The sequence below is a fragment of the Oncorhynchus keta genome, chromosome 5, assembly GCF_023373465.1.
Source record: "Oncorhynchus keta strain PuntledgeMale-10-30-2019 chromosome 5, Oket_V2, whole genome shotgun sequence".
Classification (NCBI taxonomy): domain Eukaryota; kingdom Metazoa; phylum Chordata; class Actinopteri; order Salmoniformes; family Salmonidae; genus Oncorhynchus; species Oncorhynchus keta.
The window spans coordinates 21,307,774-21,322,692 of record NC_068425.1 but is presented as its reverse complement, the minus strand read 5'-3'; the positions used below and the strand labels follow the sequence as shown (position 1 = coordinate 21,322,692).

General features: G+C 39.9%; 1 protein-coding gene across 1 annotated transcript in view; it reads right to left on the bottom strand.

Moving 5' to 3' along the window:
• Positions 1–9,046: 9,046 nt before the first annotated feature.
• LOC118384710 (transmembrane protein 104-like) overlaps positions 9,047–14,919 on the bottom strand; it is a 79,733-nt gene continuing 73,860 nt past the window's right edge. Inside the window, exon 10 of the mRNA XM_035771450.2 lies at positions 9,047–12,984. Coding sequence (XP_035627343.1) covers positions 12,221–12,984 — 764 coding nt within the window. The 3' untranslated portion in view covers positions 9,047–12,220. The remainder of the gene's footprint in view (positions 12,985–14,919) is intronic.

The window sequence follows — 14,919 nt, the reverse complement described above, 5'->3', positions numbered from 1 at the left end:
TTGGCAGCAATTACAGCGTTTCTTTCTGGGTAAGTCTTTAAAAGCTTTCCACACCTGGATTATGTTCTTTTCAAAATGTCAAATTGGTTGTTGATCATTGCTAGACAACCATTGCTAGACAAACATTCACTGTCTTCTTGGTAAGCAACTCCAGTGTAGATTTGGCCTTGTGATTTAGGTTTTTCTCCTGCTGAAAGGTGAATTCATCACCCAGTGTTTGGTGGAAAGCAGACTGAACCAGGTTTTCCCTCTAGGATTTTACAAGCATACCCACATTATGCAGCCACCAATATGCTTGAAAATACGGAGAGGTCCTCAGTAACGTGTTGTATTGTATTTGCCCCAAACATAAAGCTTTATATTCAGGACAAAAACATGTTTTGCAGTATTACTTTAGTACCTTGTTTTGGAATATTTTTATTCTGTTATAGGCTTCCTTCTTTTCACTCTGTCAATTAGGTTAGTATAGCAGTGTAACTACAATGTTGTTGATCCATCCTTAGTGTTCTCCTATCACAGCCATTAAACTGTTTTAAAGTCACCGTTGGCCTCATGGTGAAATCCCTGAGCGTTTTTCTGAGTTAAGAAGGACGGCTGTATCTTTGTATTGACTGGGAGTATTGAGACACCATCCAAAGTGTAATTAATAACTTCACTACGCTCACAGGTATAATAAATGTCTGCTTTTTTAATGTGAGGTATTGGAAAAGCTCCATGGTCTTTGTGGTTGATCATATTAAACACTACTAAACACCATTTTTGCAACTAATGTGACTTGTTAAGCAATATTTCCTCCTGAAGTTATTTAGGCTTGCCATAACAAAGGGGTTGAATACTGACTCAAGACATTTGAGCTTTCATTTATAAAAATTAACAGAATTTTTACATTATGTGTGTAGACCAGTGACAAAACATCTCAATGTAATCCATTTTAAATTCCGCTTGTAACACAACAATATGTGGAAGAAGTCAAGGGGTGTGAATACTTTCTGAAGGTTTTGTACATGAAAGGCCAGAGGGTGAATTAAATGACTGTGTCGCAGCCCTGTCAAGATTGAAATTCAGCAGGAAGGTTTATTATGACCATAAAAAGAGGGATCTGTTGTCACTGACAAAAGCCTATGGAGGATCTTCACGTGACAGAGAGAGTGGAAAAACATGAAGTGATGCCAGGAGACCACACACACCCTCCAATGACATTTTCTACCCAAACTCCGCCACATGATGACAGGAGATAGATGACAGCGATAAAAATGACACAAGTTACAGAAAATGAACATTTAACTAGTGATTCATGCATTCTAAACAGTCATCTGAATATGAAAAAGTCAACTGATAAGGTGCTTAATAGTATTGTGAGGGATAGTTTGACAGTTGTATTTTGTCCAAACCAGGCCGTTCCAATTGGAAATGTTTCAAACCCTCATCATCAAAGGGTTTCTAAAGGAACATTATTGGTCTTTTGAAACAGGAAGTGAAATGTAAGTACAAGTGAATGTTAAATGAGAACAGAACTTCACCATAGAGTTAATTTCAAACATCTGTTCTTTAATTAAGGTTCAAAATGTCCAGACAAACAAAATGCTTTTATTTCCTTTTCGAAACAAAAACATAGGAATCATACAATTGAAACACTTAGAATGAGCATTGATTGAATTCACATACAGGCAAAATCATTGAAAACCATTATGAAAACCATTATGAAAACCATTATGAAAACCATTATGAAAACCATTGTAAAAAGAACAACAGTTGAACTTATGCAACACAGTGAATTAAAGGTACTACATGTAACAACTCAACAACGAACCGTCTCTTGTCAAATTGACTGGAGACAGCAAATCTTATTGTCAAATTGACTGGAGACAGCAAATCTTATTGTCAAATTGACTGGAGACAGCAAATCTTATTGTCAAATTGACTGGGGCCAGCAAATCTTATTGTCAAATTGACTGGGGCCAGCAAATCTTATTGTCAAATTGACTGGAGACAGCAAATCTTATTGTCAAATTGACTGGGGCCAGCAAATCTTATTGTCAAATTGACTGGAGCCAGCAAATCTTATTGTCAAATTGACTGGAGACAGCAAATCTTATTGTCAAATTGACTGGAGACAGCAAATCATATTGTCAAATTGACTGGGACCAGCAAATCTTATTGTCAAATTGACTGGAGACAGCAAATCTTATTGTCAAATTGACTGGAGACAGCAAATCTTATTGTCAAATTGACTGGAGACAGCAAATCTTATTGTCAAATTGACCGGAGACAGCAAATCTTATTGTCAAATTGACTGGAGACAGCAAATCTTATTGTCAAATTGACTGGAGCCAGCAAATCTTATTGTCATATTGACCGGAGACAGCAAATCTTATTGTCAAATTGACTGGAGCCAGCAAATCTTATTGTCAAATTGACTGGAGCCAGCAAATCTTATTGTCAAATTGACTGGAGACAGCAAATCGTATTGTCAAATTGACCGGAGACAGCAAATCTTATTGTCAAATTGACTGGAGACAGCAAATCTTATTGTCAAATTGACTGGAGACAGCAAATCTTATTGTCAAATTGACTGGAGACAGCAAATCTTATTGTCAAATTGACTGGAGACAGCAAATCTTATTGTCAAATTGACTGGAGACAGCAAATCTTATTGTCAAATTGACTGGAGACAGCAAATCTTATTGTCAAATTGACTGGAGACAGAACATCTTATTGTCAAATTGACTGGAGACAGCAAATCTTATTGTCAAATTGACTGGAGACAGCAAATCTTATTGTCAAATTGACTAGAGACAGAAAATCATATTGTCAAATTGACTGGAGACAGCAAATCTTATTGTCAAATTGACTGGAGACAGCAAATCTTATTGTCAAATTGACTGCGGCCAGCAAATCTCGTTGTCAAATTGACTGGGGCCAGCAAATCTTATTGTCAAATTGACTGGAGACAGCAAATCTTATTGTCAAATTGACTGGAGACAGCAAATCTTATTGTCAAATTGACTGGAGACAGAAAATCTTATTGTCAAATTGACTGGAGACAGAAATCTTATTGTCAAATTGACTGGAGACAGAAAATCTTATTGTCAAATTGACCGGAGACAGAACATCTTATTGTCAAATTGACTGGAGACAGCAAATCTTATTGTCAAATTGACTGGAGACAGCAAATCTTATTGTCAAATTGACTGGGGACAGCAAATCTTATTGTCAAATTGACTGGAGACAGAAAATCTTATTGTCAAATTGACTGGAGACAGAAAATCTTATTGTCAAATTGACTGGAGACAGCAAATCTTATTGTCAAATTGACTGGGGCCAGCAAATCTTATTGTCAAATTGACTGGAGCCAGCAAATCTTATTGTCAAATTGACTGGAGACAGCAAATCTTATTGTCAAATTGACTGGGGCCAGCAAATCTTATTGTCAAATTGACTGGAGACAGAAAATCTTATTGTCAAATTGACTGGAGACAGAAATCTTATTGTCAAATTGACTGGAGACAGAAAATCTTATTGTCAAAATGGGACCAGCAAATCTTATTGTCAAATTGACAGAAATCTTATTGTCAAATTGACTGGAGCCAGCAAATCTTATTGTCAAATTGACTGGAGACAGCAAATCTTATTGTCAAATTGACTGGAGACAGCAAATCTTATTGTCAAATTGACTGGAGACAGCAAATCTTATTGTCAAATTGACTGGAGACAGCAAATCTTATTGTATTGTCAATCTTATTGACTGACTGGAGCCAGCAAATCTTATTGTCAAATTGACTGGAGCCAGCAAATCTTATTGTCAAATTGACTGGAGACAGCAAATCTTATTGTCAAATTGACCGGAGACAGCAAATCTTATTGTCAAATTGACTTATTGTCAAATTGACTGGAGACAGCAAATCTTATTGTCAAATTGACTGGAGACAGCAAATCTTATTGTCAAATTGACTGGAGACAGCAAATCTTATTGTCAAATTGACTGGAGACAGCAAATCTTATTGTCAAATTGACTGGAGACAGAACATCTTATTGTCAAATTGACTGGAGACAGCAAATCTTATTGTCAAATTGACTCAAATCTTATTGTCAAATTGACTGGAGACAGCAAATCTTATTGTCAAATTGACTGGAGACAGCAAATCTTATTGTCAAATTGACTGGAGACAGCAAATCTTATTGTCAAATTGATTGACTGGAGACAGCAAATCTTATTGTCAAATTGACTGGAGCCAGCAAATCTTATTGTCAAATTGACTGAAACAGAAAATCTTATTGTCAAATTGACAGACAAATCTTATTGTCAAATTGACTGGAGACAGCAAATCTTATTGTCAAATTGACTGGAGACAGAAATCTTATTGTCAAATTGACTGGAGACAGCAAATCTTATTGTCAAATTGACTGGAGCCAGCAAATCTTATTGTCATATTGACCGGAGACAGCAAATCTTATTGTCAAATTGACTGGAGACAGCAAATCTTATTGTCAAATTGACTGGAGACAGCAAATCTTATTGTCAAATTGACTGGAGACAGCAAATCTTATTGTCAAATTGACCGGAGACAGCAAATCTTATTGTCAAATTGACTGGAGACAGCAAATCTTATTGTCAAATTGACTGGAGACAGCAAATCTTATTGTCAAATTGACTGGAGACAGAAATCTTATTGTCAAATTGACTGGAGACAGCAAATCTTATTGTCAAATTGACTGGAGACAGCAAATCTTATTGTCAAATTGACTGGAGACAGAAAATCTTATTGTCAAATTGACTGGAGACAGAACATCATTGTCAAATTGACTCATTGTCAAATTGACTGGAGACAGCAAATCTTATTGTCAAATTGACTAGAGACAGAAAATCATATTGTCAAATTGACAGACAGCAAATCTCATTGTCAAATTGACTGGGGACAGCAAATCTTATTGTCAAATTGACTGGAGACAGCAAATCTTATTGTCAAATTGACTGGGGCCAGCAAATCTTATTGTCAAATTGACTGGAAACAGCCAAAATCTTATTGTCAAATTGACTGGAGACAGAACATCTTATTGTCAAATTGACTGGAGACAGAACATCTTATTGTCAAATTGACTGGAGACAGAAAATCTTATTGTCAAATTGACCGGAGACAGAACATCTTATTGTCAAATTGACTGGAGACAGCAAATCTTATTGTCAAATTGACTGGAGACAGCAAATCTTATTGTCAAATTGACTGGAGACAGAAAATCTTATTGTCAAATTGACTGGAGACAGCAAATCTCATTGTCAAATTGACTGGAGACAGCAAATCTTATTGTCAAATTGACTGGAGACAGCAAATCTTATTGTCAAATTGACTGGGGCCAGCAAATCTTATTGTCAAATTGACTGGGGCCAGCAAATCTTATTGTCAAATTGACTGGAGACAGCAAATCTTATTGTCAAATTGACTGGGGCCAGCAAATCTTATTGTCAAATTGACTGGAGCCAGCAAATCTTATTGTCAAATTGACTGGAGACAGCAAATCTTATTGTCAAATTGACTGGAGACAGCAAATCTTATTGTCAAATTGACTGGGACCAGCAAATCTTATTGTCAAATTGACTGGAGCCAGCAAATCTTATTGTCAAATTGACTGGAGCCAGCAAATCTTATTGTCAAATTGACTGGAGACAGCAAATCTTATTGTCAAATTGACCGGAGACAGCAAATCTTATTGTCAAATTGACTGGAGACAGCAAATCTTATTGTCAAATTGACTGGAGCCAGCAAATCTTATTGTCATATTGACCGGAGACAGCAAATCTTATTGTCAAATTGACTGGAGCCAGCAAATCTTATTGTCAAATTGACTGGAGCCAGCAAATCTTATTGTCAAATTGACTGGAGACAGCAAATCGTATTGTCAAATTGACCGGAGACAGCAAATCTTATTGTCAAATTGACTGGAGACAGCAAATCTTATTGTCAAATTGACTGGAGACAGCAAATCTTATTGTCAAATTGACTGGAGACAGCAAATCTTATTGTCAAATTGACCGGAGACAGCAAATCTTATTGTCAAATTGACTGGAGACAGCAAATCTTATTGTCAAATTGACTGGAGACAGCAAATCTTATTGTCAAATTGACTGGAGACAGAACATCTTATTGTCAAATTGACTGGAGACAGCAAATCTTATTGTCAAATTGACTGGAGACAGCAAATCTTATTGTCAAATTGACTAGAGACAGAAAATCATATTGTCAAATTGACTGGAGACAGCAAATCTCATTGTCAAATTGACTGGAGACAGCAAATCTTATTGTCAAATTGACTGCGGCCAGCAAATCTCGTTGTCAAATTGACTGGGGCCAGCAAATCTTATTGTCAAATTGACTGGAGACAGCAAATCTTATTGTCAAATTGACTGGGGCCAGCAAATCTTATTGTCAAATTGACTGGAAACAGAAAATCTTATTGTCAAATTGACTGGAGACAGAACATCTTATTGTCAAATTGACTGGAGACAGAAAATCTTATTGTCAAATTGACCGGAGACAGAACATCTTATTGTCAAATTGACTGGAGACAGCAAATCTTATTGTCAAATTGACTGGAGACAGCAAATCTTATTGTCAAATTGACTGGAGACAGAAAATCTTATTGTCAAATTGACTGGAGACAGCAAATCTCATTGTCAAATTGACTGGAGACAGCAAATCTTATTGTCAAATTGACTGGAGACAGCAAATATTATTGTCAAATTGACTGGAGACAGCAAATCTTATTGTCAAATTGACTGGAGACAGCAAATATTATTGTCAAATTGACTGGAGACAGCAAATCTTATTGTCAAATTGACTGGAGACAGCAAATCTTATTGTCAAATTGACTGGAGACAGCAAATCTTATTGTCAAATTGACTGGAGACAGCAAATCGTATTGTCAAATTGACTGGAGACAGCAAATCTTATTGTCAAATTGACTGGAAATCTTATTGTCAAATTGACTGGTCTGTGGTTGAATTGACAAGAGATTTGCTTTCCTCAGTCAATTAGCCAACATTTCAGTTATCTTTCAGTTTTTAAACAACTTATTGGCTGACCTTGGTTCAATTATTTGAATTCCATTTAGTGTTTTCTGTGAGCTCAGTAGGAAGTTGTAGTTTCCAACAGGCCAATATTCTACATCGTTGAGTGCAGAAAACGTGGTAATTAACTACAATGACCATAATCCATTGCATGCCTACTTGTCTGGTCTGTGTGGGACATACAGAGGGAGAGAAGAGAAGAGACAAAAAAATGCCTGATAGAGCAGTTGCGTGAGGTATCTCTACCTGAAAATACATGATCTAAGTGAAGCTGCTACTCTATGTTATTATGCATGTCACTTTAATAACTCTACCCACATTAATATATATATACCTAAATTACCTCGACTAAATGGCATCCCCTGTATTTATTTATTTTTTTTACCTTTATTTAACCAGGCAAGTCAGTTAAGAACATATTCTTATTTTCAATGACGGCCTGGGAACAGTGGGTTAATTGCCTGTTCAGGGGCAGAACGACAGATTTGTACCTTGTCAGCTCGGGGGTTTGAACTCGCAACCTTCCGGTTACTAGTCCAACTCTCTAACCACTAGGCCTCGCTATTGTTGTTTTACTGCTGCTCTTTAATTATTTGTTCCTTTTATTTCTTATTTTTTTAGGTATTTTTCTTAAAACTGGTTGGTTATGGCCTTGTAAGTAAGCATTTCACTGTAAGGTTGTTACGGATACAGGTATCCTGTGTGTGTGTGTATGTATCCTGTGTCCTTTTCTCTCCTTCTCCCCTCACAGGTGAAAATCATCACTCCCCAATCAGTCACCAATCCAATCATCAATCAGAAAACACACCTCCTCCTGTTTCCTACCCAATCACAGTTCCTTTCCCTTGGTTTAAAAACCCCATCAGCTGTTTGCTCTAGAGCTCAATCTCTCTGTAAATGCCATGTCTGTAGGTTGCTGTTTTTCACGCTCTCTTTGTGTATTAACCTCTCTTTTGTTTGAGCACCTCCATAGAACTTGCATCACCTGTGAGTATTGTTTTAGTTATGGTGTTTGTTTGCTGGTGGGAAAAGGGGAAACCAAGACAAGTCGTCCATGGGCATACACTACCCGTAGGTAGACTTTGTTAAATACACTAGTTAGAACTGGGCGGACCACCCACTGTATATTTGGTTAGTTAAGTTAGCTGTTAAAGTAGGCTAGTCTAGCTTGTTTTTAAGATATTTTTATACTTATTGTTTCTTTCCTTGGGTCCAGCTCAGCCCTCTCCTGCTCCCTCCATTACCGTGTGTTTACAAATAAACCTTGAGTTTGACGGTAGATTTCAGTTGTCATAGTTATTTTGTTCGCACTTTTACTTTGTCACTATTAGAATTTGCATGAGTTATGTTACGGGTCTCATTCCCCCCCCCCCCTAGACTGTTGGGCCAAAAGGGATTCGTAAAAGTCTACACCAGTTGTATTCGGCACATGACACTCGGGAGCCCTAAAAGTGCCTTATTTACTTTGAAGAATCACCAAAAAAAGTGATTATGCCAGACAGCAGCTCTATATAGATGAGATGACTTGGAATGAAATAAAGTCATCAAATAGAGCTAATGTAATATACACGATGGAAATATTTTATTAAAGTAATGTGACTAAATGATGGTTAAAAGATTATATGTAGTAAGGGGCAGTCTACTGTCATGGGACTTTAATTCATTGTTTATTCTGTGTTACATTATTCAACCCACAATGCATTTGTTCTAAATTTGCAAAACCTAACCAACTCCAAAAATAAAAAACACTAATTTGAGAAGAGCCAGCCCATCTTTTGTTGGCCAATAAGGTTGCACCATTAGAATGCACATTTTGTGTGGGGCCAATAAAAACATTCTGGAAAAAATATTGTGAAAAACTATCATTCCACCATTAAAACGTTGATATATTAAGGAAAGGTTCAGAAACTACAATGTTAATATTACATCTCTTTAATACTCACAAAACTGTCTCAAAGTCACAAAGACGAGGCGAACCCACACTTTAGAAGACAAGGATATCCCAGTTTATTTTGAGGAGACATTGGTTGTCAGTTAATTTAACTGGCTTACATGCAGATCTTATCTGACAGGCTGCTTAAAACAAAGACGTGCCAGGAAAAACAGCAGTCAACAAATGAATGGAAACAAAACCCTGGGAAAAAGGCACATTTCACAACTCCAAGGAAGAGTCAGACGCACGCATTAAATCTGTTCAAAGTGACACAGAATACACACAGACAAACACTCTCAAACAGTTCAAATTTCCTTAATCTTACTTCCCCAACCCAGTTCAAAACATATTGCATATTTGTATTGAAAATAAGAGGAGTAACTATCCACCACAATCTGGAGGCTTAAAGGAACAACTGACTACAAAATGTTGAAAGGAGCTGCATGCAGAAATGTAATGTTGACAATAACCAGAAGGAACCCAAGATTGAAGAGAAGGAACCCAAGATTGAGAGAAGTGTTACAGAAATAGTCGGCACTCTTTTTCTGTCCTAACACACACAATACCAACAACATGCAGAGGTCGCTCATTCAATAGTCACCAACAATACTGTACTGCCATCAATATGCTACAATGCATGACTATTAGTCTAATGCATTTTAAATTGTGTCAAGCTGTATATGTTGATGGGTTAAGAATACCATTGAAGACTGTTAGATAAATACCATAGTTATCATCCCTTAAACATCTCGATGATAAACCATTTGCAAAAGGTCAAACCCAAGGCAATTATGTGCAAACTTGTGCAATGTTGCAGGTGCAAACCATGAATGGCAATAAGCATTTCCCTTTTTGACCAGGTGAGTGCTCATGACAGCCAGCTAACGATACACTTTAGCTATTACTTTAGTACTTACATAGTAAAAGAGAACCACTATTCTAAATGTGACCATGTAATATGGAACCCTACACCACAAAACATGATTTACAATCCCCAACAACAATACTGTTTCACAAAGATATGACTCCTGTAGTTGGGCTCCAAACTTGATGACAATAATAGGACATATATATTCTATAGAGCAGAGATATAAATAGATATATAGAACCAGAGTATATGACAATGAGGAGACAGAAGCGTATAACGTGGACATTAGCATGAGCAGAGCTCAGGGCGAAGAGGCTGTTCCCACGTCTGGAAGTAAAATCTAATTAGTCGATCAAACTGAGCTACCAGGAAACTGTATTAAAACCTCAAGTAAAGAGCTGTCAACAAATCAGAAAGCTGAGAAATTCTCGTTACGAGCGAGCACGAGACAGATGGTTAAAATCAAATCGAACTTTATTTGCCACATGCGCCGAATACAACATGTGTAAACTTTACCGTGAAATGCTTACTTACAAGACCTTAACCAACAGTGCAGTTCATGGTATGAGAGAACCAGTGATTGCAAAAAGAGATATACTGGGACTACTGTAGAGGCATCTTTGTGTGGTACAGTAGGCACTGTACCAGCTGGCTCCTGGTGATGTAGCCAACATAAACCTTCCTGTGTCCATTGATAACTTTCTGGGGTCAAAGTTCAACAAAGAGCATTCGGGTGCTGACATGGAGTAGATGAAGGGCTGATGATTTGGTGGTGAATAGTAAAACATGAGGGTGGTATGTGTACAGAGTTTGAACTCAAGATCGGTCTCCTGATGACCAGAGACGGAGCTCTGTCATCAGGCCCATCAGTCAGGGATCTGTCATGGACAAAGGTTCATTGTTCACAGGGAAGACAAGGAGAACTGAGGCAGAGCCACCAGTGAGGAATGTAGAAATACCAGCCATAATAAACTGATTATAACAGATTCATTTAGCTTGCTTTTTTCACCATCCCAAGTTCATTTTAAAGCCACATTAAAGTCTCTCTGCATTGCCATTAGGAACAGGAGCGTTGAGTTAGTTGTCAGGTTCTATTTTTCCTCCACTGAGCTCTATCCATAGTTTCAGCATATTCTGTCTTTAGCCGCACTGTTTCTGAAGGTCCAGAGGAACACTGACACCTCCCTGCTCGATCCTTCCTTCAGTTATTTTGAAATGAGGCATTTGGAAACAAGTTGACCAGCTCTTTGTATATGCTTAAAAACAGTGCTGTTGTGTAGTGCAATGCCTTGCTAATACAGTCTGATTGTTCAGCTTGTATTTTTCTACAGAGGGACACTGGAACAGAGTGAACAAGGTCCTCTTCCTTGTGTTCCTACATACGGTAGCAGCTTTCATACAATCACAAGATATTTGGTCCCTTTCCACAAATGGTATAGATTACTCTTAAAATGGGTGATCTGCAGTTGATATAATTAATAAATGTATGTGCCCATTGATTATTGAAGAATATAACTTGTAAATGCCTCATCCGCTTAGTTCAACTCTCACAACTGACCAGTACCTATAATATAAGCTTGTTGTACTCCAATGTTGTAAACAAAGTAAATGTAAATAAACACTATCGCTTTAAAACATTGTTAACTATCATTTTGATATCATGGATGGCTAGTCCATAAATTTGATAAAATGGTTACATTTCTCCAGTCCCATCCTTTTTACTGACACAGGGGTGGGGAGGACACTTTATAATGGTTACATTTCTCCAGTCCCATCCTTTTTACTAACACAGGGGTGGGGAGGACACTTTATAATGGTTACATTTCTCCAGTCCCATCCTTTTTACTGACACAGGGGTGGGGAGGACACTTTATAATGGTTACATTTCTCCAGTCCCATCCTTTTTACTGACACAGGGGTGGGGAGGACACTTTATAATGGTTACATTTCTCCAGTCCCATCCTTTTTACTGACACAGGGGTGGGGAGGACACTTTATAATGGTTACATTTCTCCAGTCCCATCCTTTTTACTGACACAGGGGTGGGGAGGACACTTTATAATGGTTACATTTCTCCAGTCCCATCCTTTTTACTGACACAGGGGTGGGGAGGACACTTTATAATGGTTACATTTCTCCAGTCCCATCCTTTGTACTGACACAGGGGTGGGGAGGACACTTTATAATGGTTTCAACTGCTGATTACAGCTGTAATTAAAAGGGTTCCCATGCTACAAGAGCAGCATATAAAGGCACACCGTTCGACCTGTACCAAGTTCTGGAAGGTCTCAGAGAGAATGTAGAAATACAAGACACCCACACAGAGAAACCGGTCTTTCACAACCAGTCCGTGTCCTCATTTCTTGGTGTCCTCCAGGATGATGTTGGCTGTGACAAACATGAGGCAGAAGGTAGCCCACACCACTACAAACCACACCCAGAAGGTGTGGCGGAACGGGGACTGGTGCTTGTTGACCTCGTCCGTGCCCAGCATAGGCACCAGGTGGCGCCGGCCAAAGTACACCAGCAGGGCGGGGATGACGTACTGGATGCCTGTGCCAGCGTAGGCGCCTGTGATGCCCACCAGGGACTCCAGGTTGTGGGTGCAGAAGGCCACGATGATGGGCGGCACCAGAGTGATGAGGGGGAAGACGATGCGGTCAACCACCCAGGGGTAGGTGCCCCCGTCACGGTGGAAGAGGGTCTTCCAGTTGTTGCGCAGCGTGACTGCGATGATGGGGAAGTTGGTGCTGATGGTGAAGACGGGGAAGAGGCCCAGGAAGTAGCGCAAAGCGGGGATGTCCAGCACGTCACAGTTGTCAGTGAAGTTGAGGGTGTACATGTCGTGTAGCAGCGAGCTGTCGAAGCAGAAGATGGCTGTGAAGGAGAGCAGGCCGTAGAAGCCAAGGATGAGGACATAGTCACACACCACCAGGGTACCCACACGCCTCTTATCAGAGATGGGTGTCACCAGGGAGGGCAGGGAGTGCTGGCACATGAAGGAGTAGACACACACTCCAAACAGGTTTGGCACCCCAGAGATCTGGGCCATACGGGGGTGGCCTTCGCCCCGGCCTTTACCAATACGGATCAGAGCCAGGATAATCATCATGGTGAACGCTGAAAGACACACAGAAAAACAGCGGGTACTGGAGTTAAGTGATGTGACAACACCAAAACAAACAAGTAGTGTGTGTGTGTGTGTATACGACATTTCAAAAGGTAATCCCACAGAGGGACTGTTATAGCCTCATGCAGTTTAAATCAAGGCTCCCTTGAGGGTATCTACTAGGAGAGTTGAAAGGGAAGCTGTTACGGTAAAATAAAGCTCAAATTTCCTTTCATTTGACAATTTAGACCAAATCAAACCCATATTTTACTTGGTTGCATGCAAACTAAAACACAAAAATCCTCAAGAGTAAAGTATAATATTTAATGTAAAAAGTTAATTAAATTGGAAGCTAAATATTGGCCAAATCTATAATACACCTACATCATCTCATGACAACAGTAATAGGATTGGCCGAGTAAAGAAATGACATGGAGGCATTTAAAGGATACATTTTTATGACATTCGACTTCGGGTCACCCGGTTCACATTATTGTATATTTCTGATGCCAAATTGTGATCCGGTGCATGCCAACTAGGCAAAGCTACACACTGCTTAATCCCTGAATGCTTTTGATGGGTCCAGATATTGCAACATCCCAGAGGTCAGATTAGGGCCAAACCTCTGGAATGATCCTTTTGTGTATCCCTCCCCTACTCCACCCCTACCTTTCATTATAGCACCACTGTTTAAAAAAATACCTTTTAAAGGACAAGCCTTTTACCATTGCTAATCTGAAAGCGATTAATGTTGACAAGGCAAGATTGTTTAGGCGCGAATGGGCTGTGGGAGAGTGCTGAGCTGACCAGGACGGACACATAACTCAGCTTCCTCCTCTGTCCTCCATGCTGCTAATGCCTGAGCATGGCCATCCAGGTAGAAACACAAGCCAGCATCCGTCAGCAGACTGCAGAAACAATATGCAGTCCATCTCGTTATGAACTAAACTCCCCCCCATCAAAGGGCAGGAAGCTTTAAGCTTTATGAGGATAATACTGAAAACCCTTATTAAGATATTGCCTTCCAGCTGCCTGATCCAGAAACTATCCCGCAGGCAAAGACTACAGCCTATAGGAATGCTATGGATTATATACAGTATGTGAAAGCTCTCTGACTCTCAGTTCATCCAACCCAAAGTCAGCAGAGGTTGAAGGCTGGGTGGTACAAAAGGCGTCAGCGTCTCCACCTCATACTGTTTGTTCAAAGGCCATCCCCAAATCGATAGGTGCGACTGCCTCTGTGGCTGTTGGGCTGGGCGTTACTAAATGAGAGCTTTAAGCATGGATGCCAGTCTTGTTAAAGGCTCAAGAGTCCTGCCTGCCCCCCCCCCCAATCTCATCTTCCCAAACCCAATCAGGCCATTAAACTGGGAATCAGTCACAGACGCACTCCACGGCCCACTCCTCAGCTTTCATCACACTCACACAGGGTGACGTTCAGAACGCACATTGCTTCACTACTCACCCCACTACACCATACCACTAGGACCCCACTTCAAAACACACCCACACAGCCCTGTGTAGCTATGCAGGTTAGAGTAGAGCCAAAGCGCTCTTGTACTTGCCGGCAATATCTCAACATCCATCTGGGCCCAATTGCCAGGAGAGGCAACCCATCAGTGTCAGGGGGGAGGATGGATTGGCTCTTTAGATAGGGCCTGAGTGAGGGGCCAGCGGATTACCAATTCATCTGCAGCTACTGGGGCGGTGGGAGGGGGTATAGGGAGGAGACGGGGGAGAGGGGTGCCACCGGCAGCCTCATCCTCCTTCAAGGTCTCTCACTAGCATCAGGTGAGGTCGGGACAGGAGTGGAGTCCTCTGATCCAATCCTCCACTGTAAGGGTTTTTTACACTCTTCAGGGCGCAGGTGAAATATTCCAGAGCTAGCAAGGGGGAAAGGGGCTGGGAACGTGGAGTTTTAATCTGCCCCTATTAATCAGGTACTG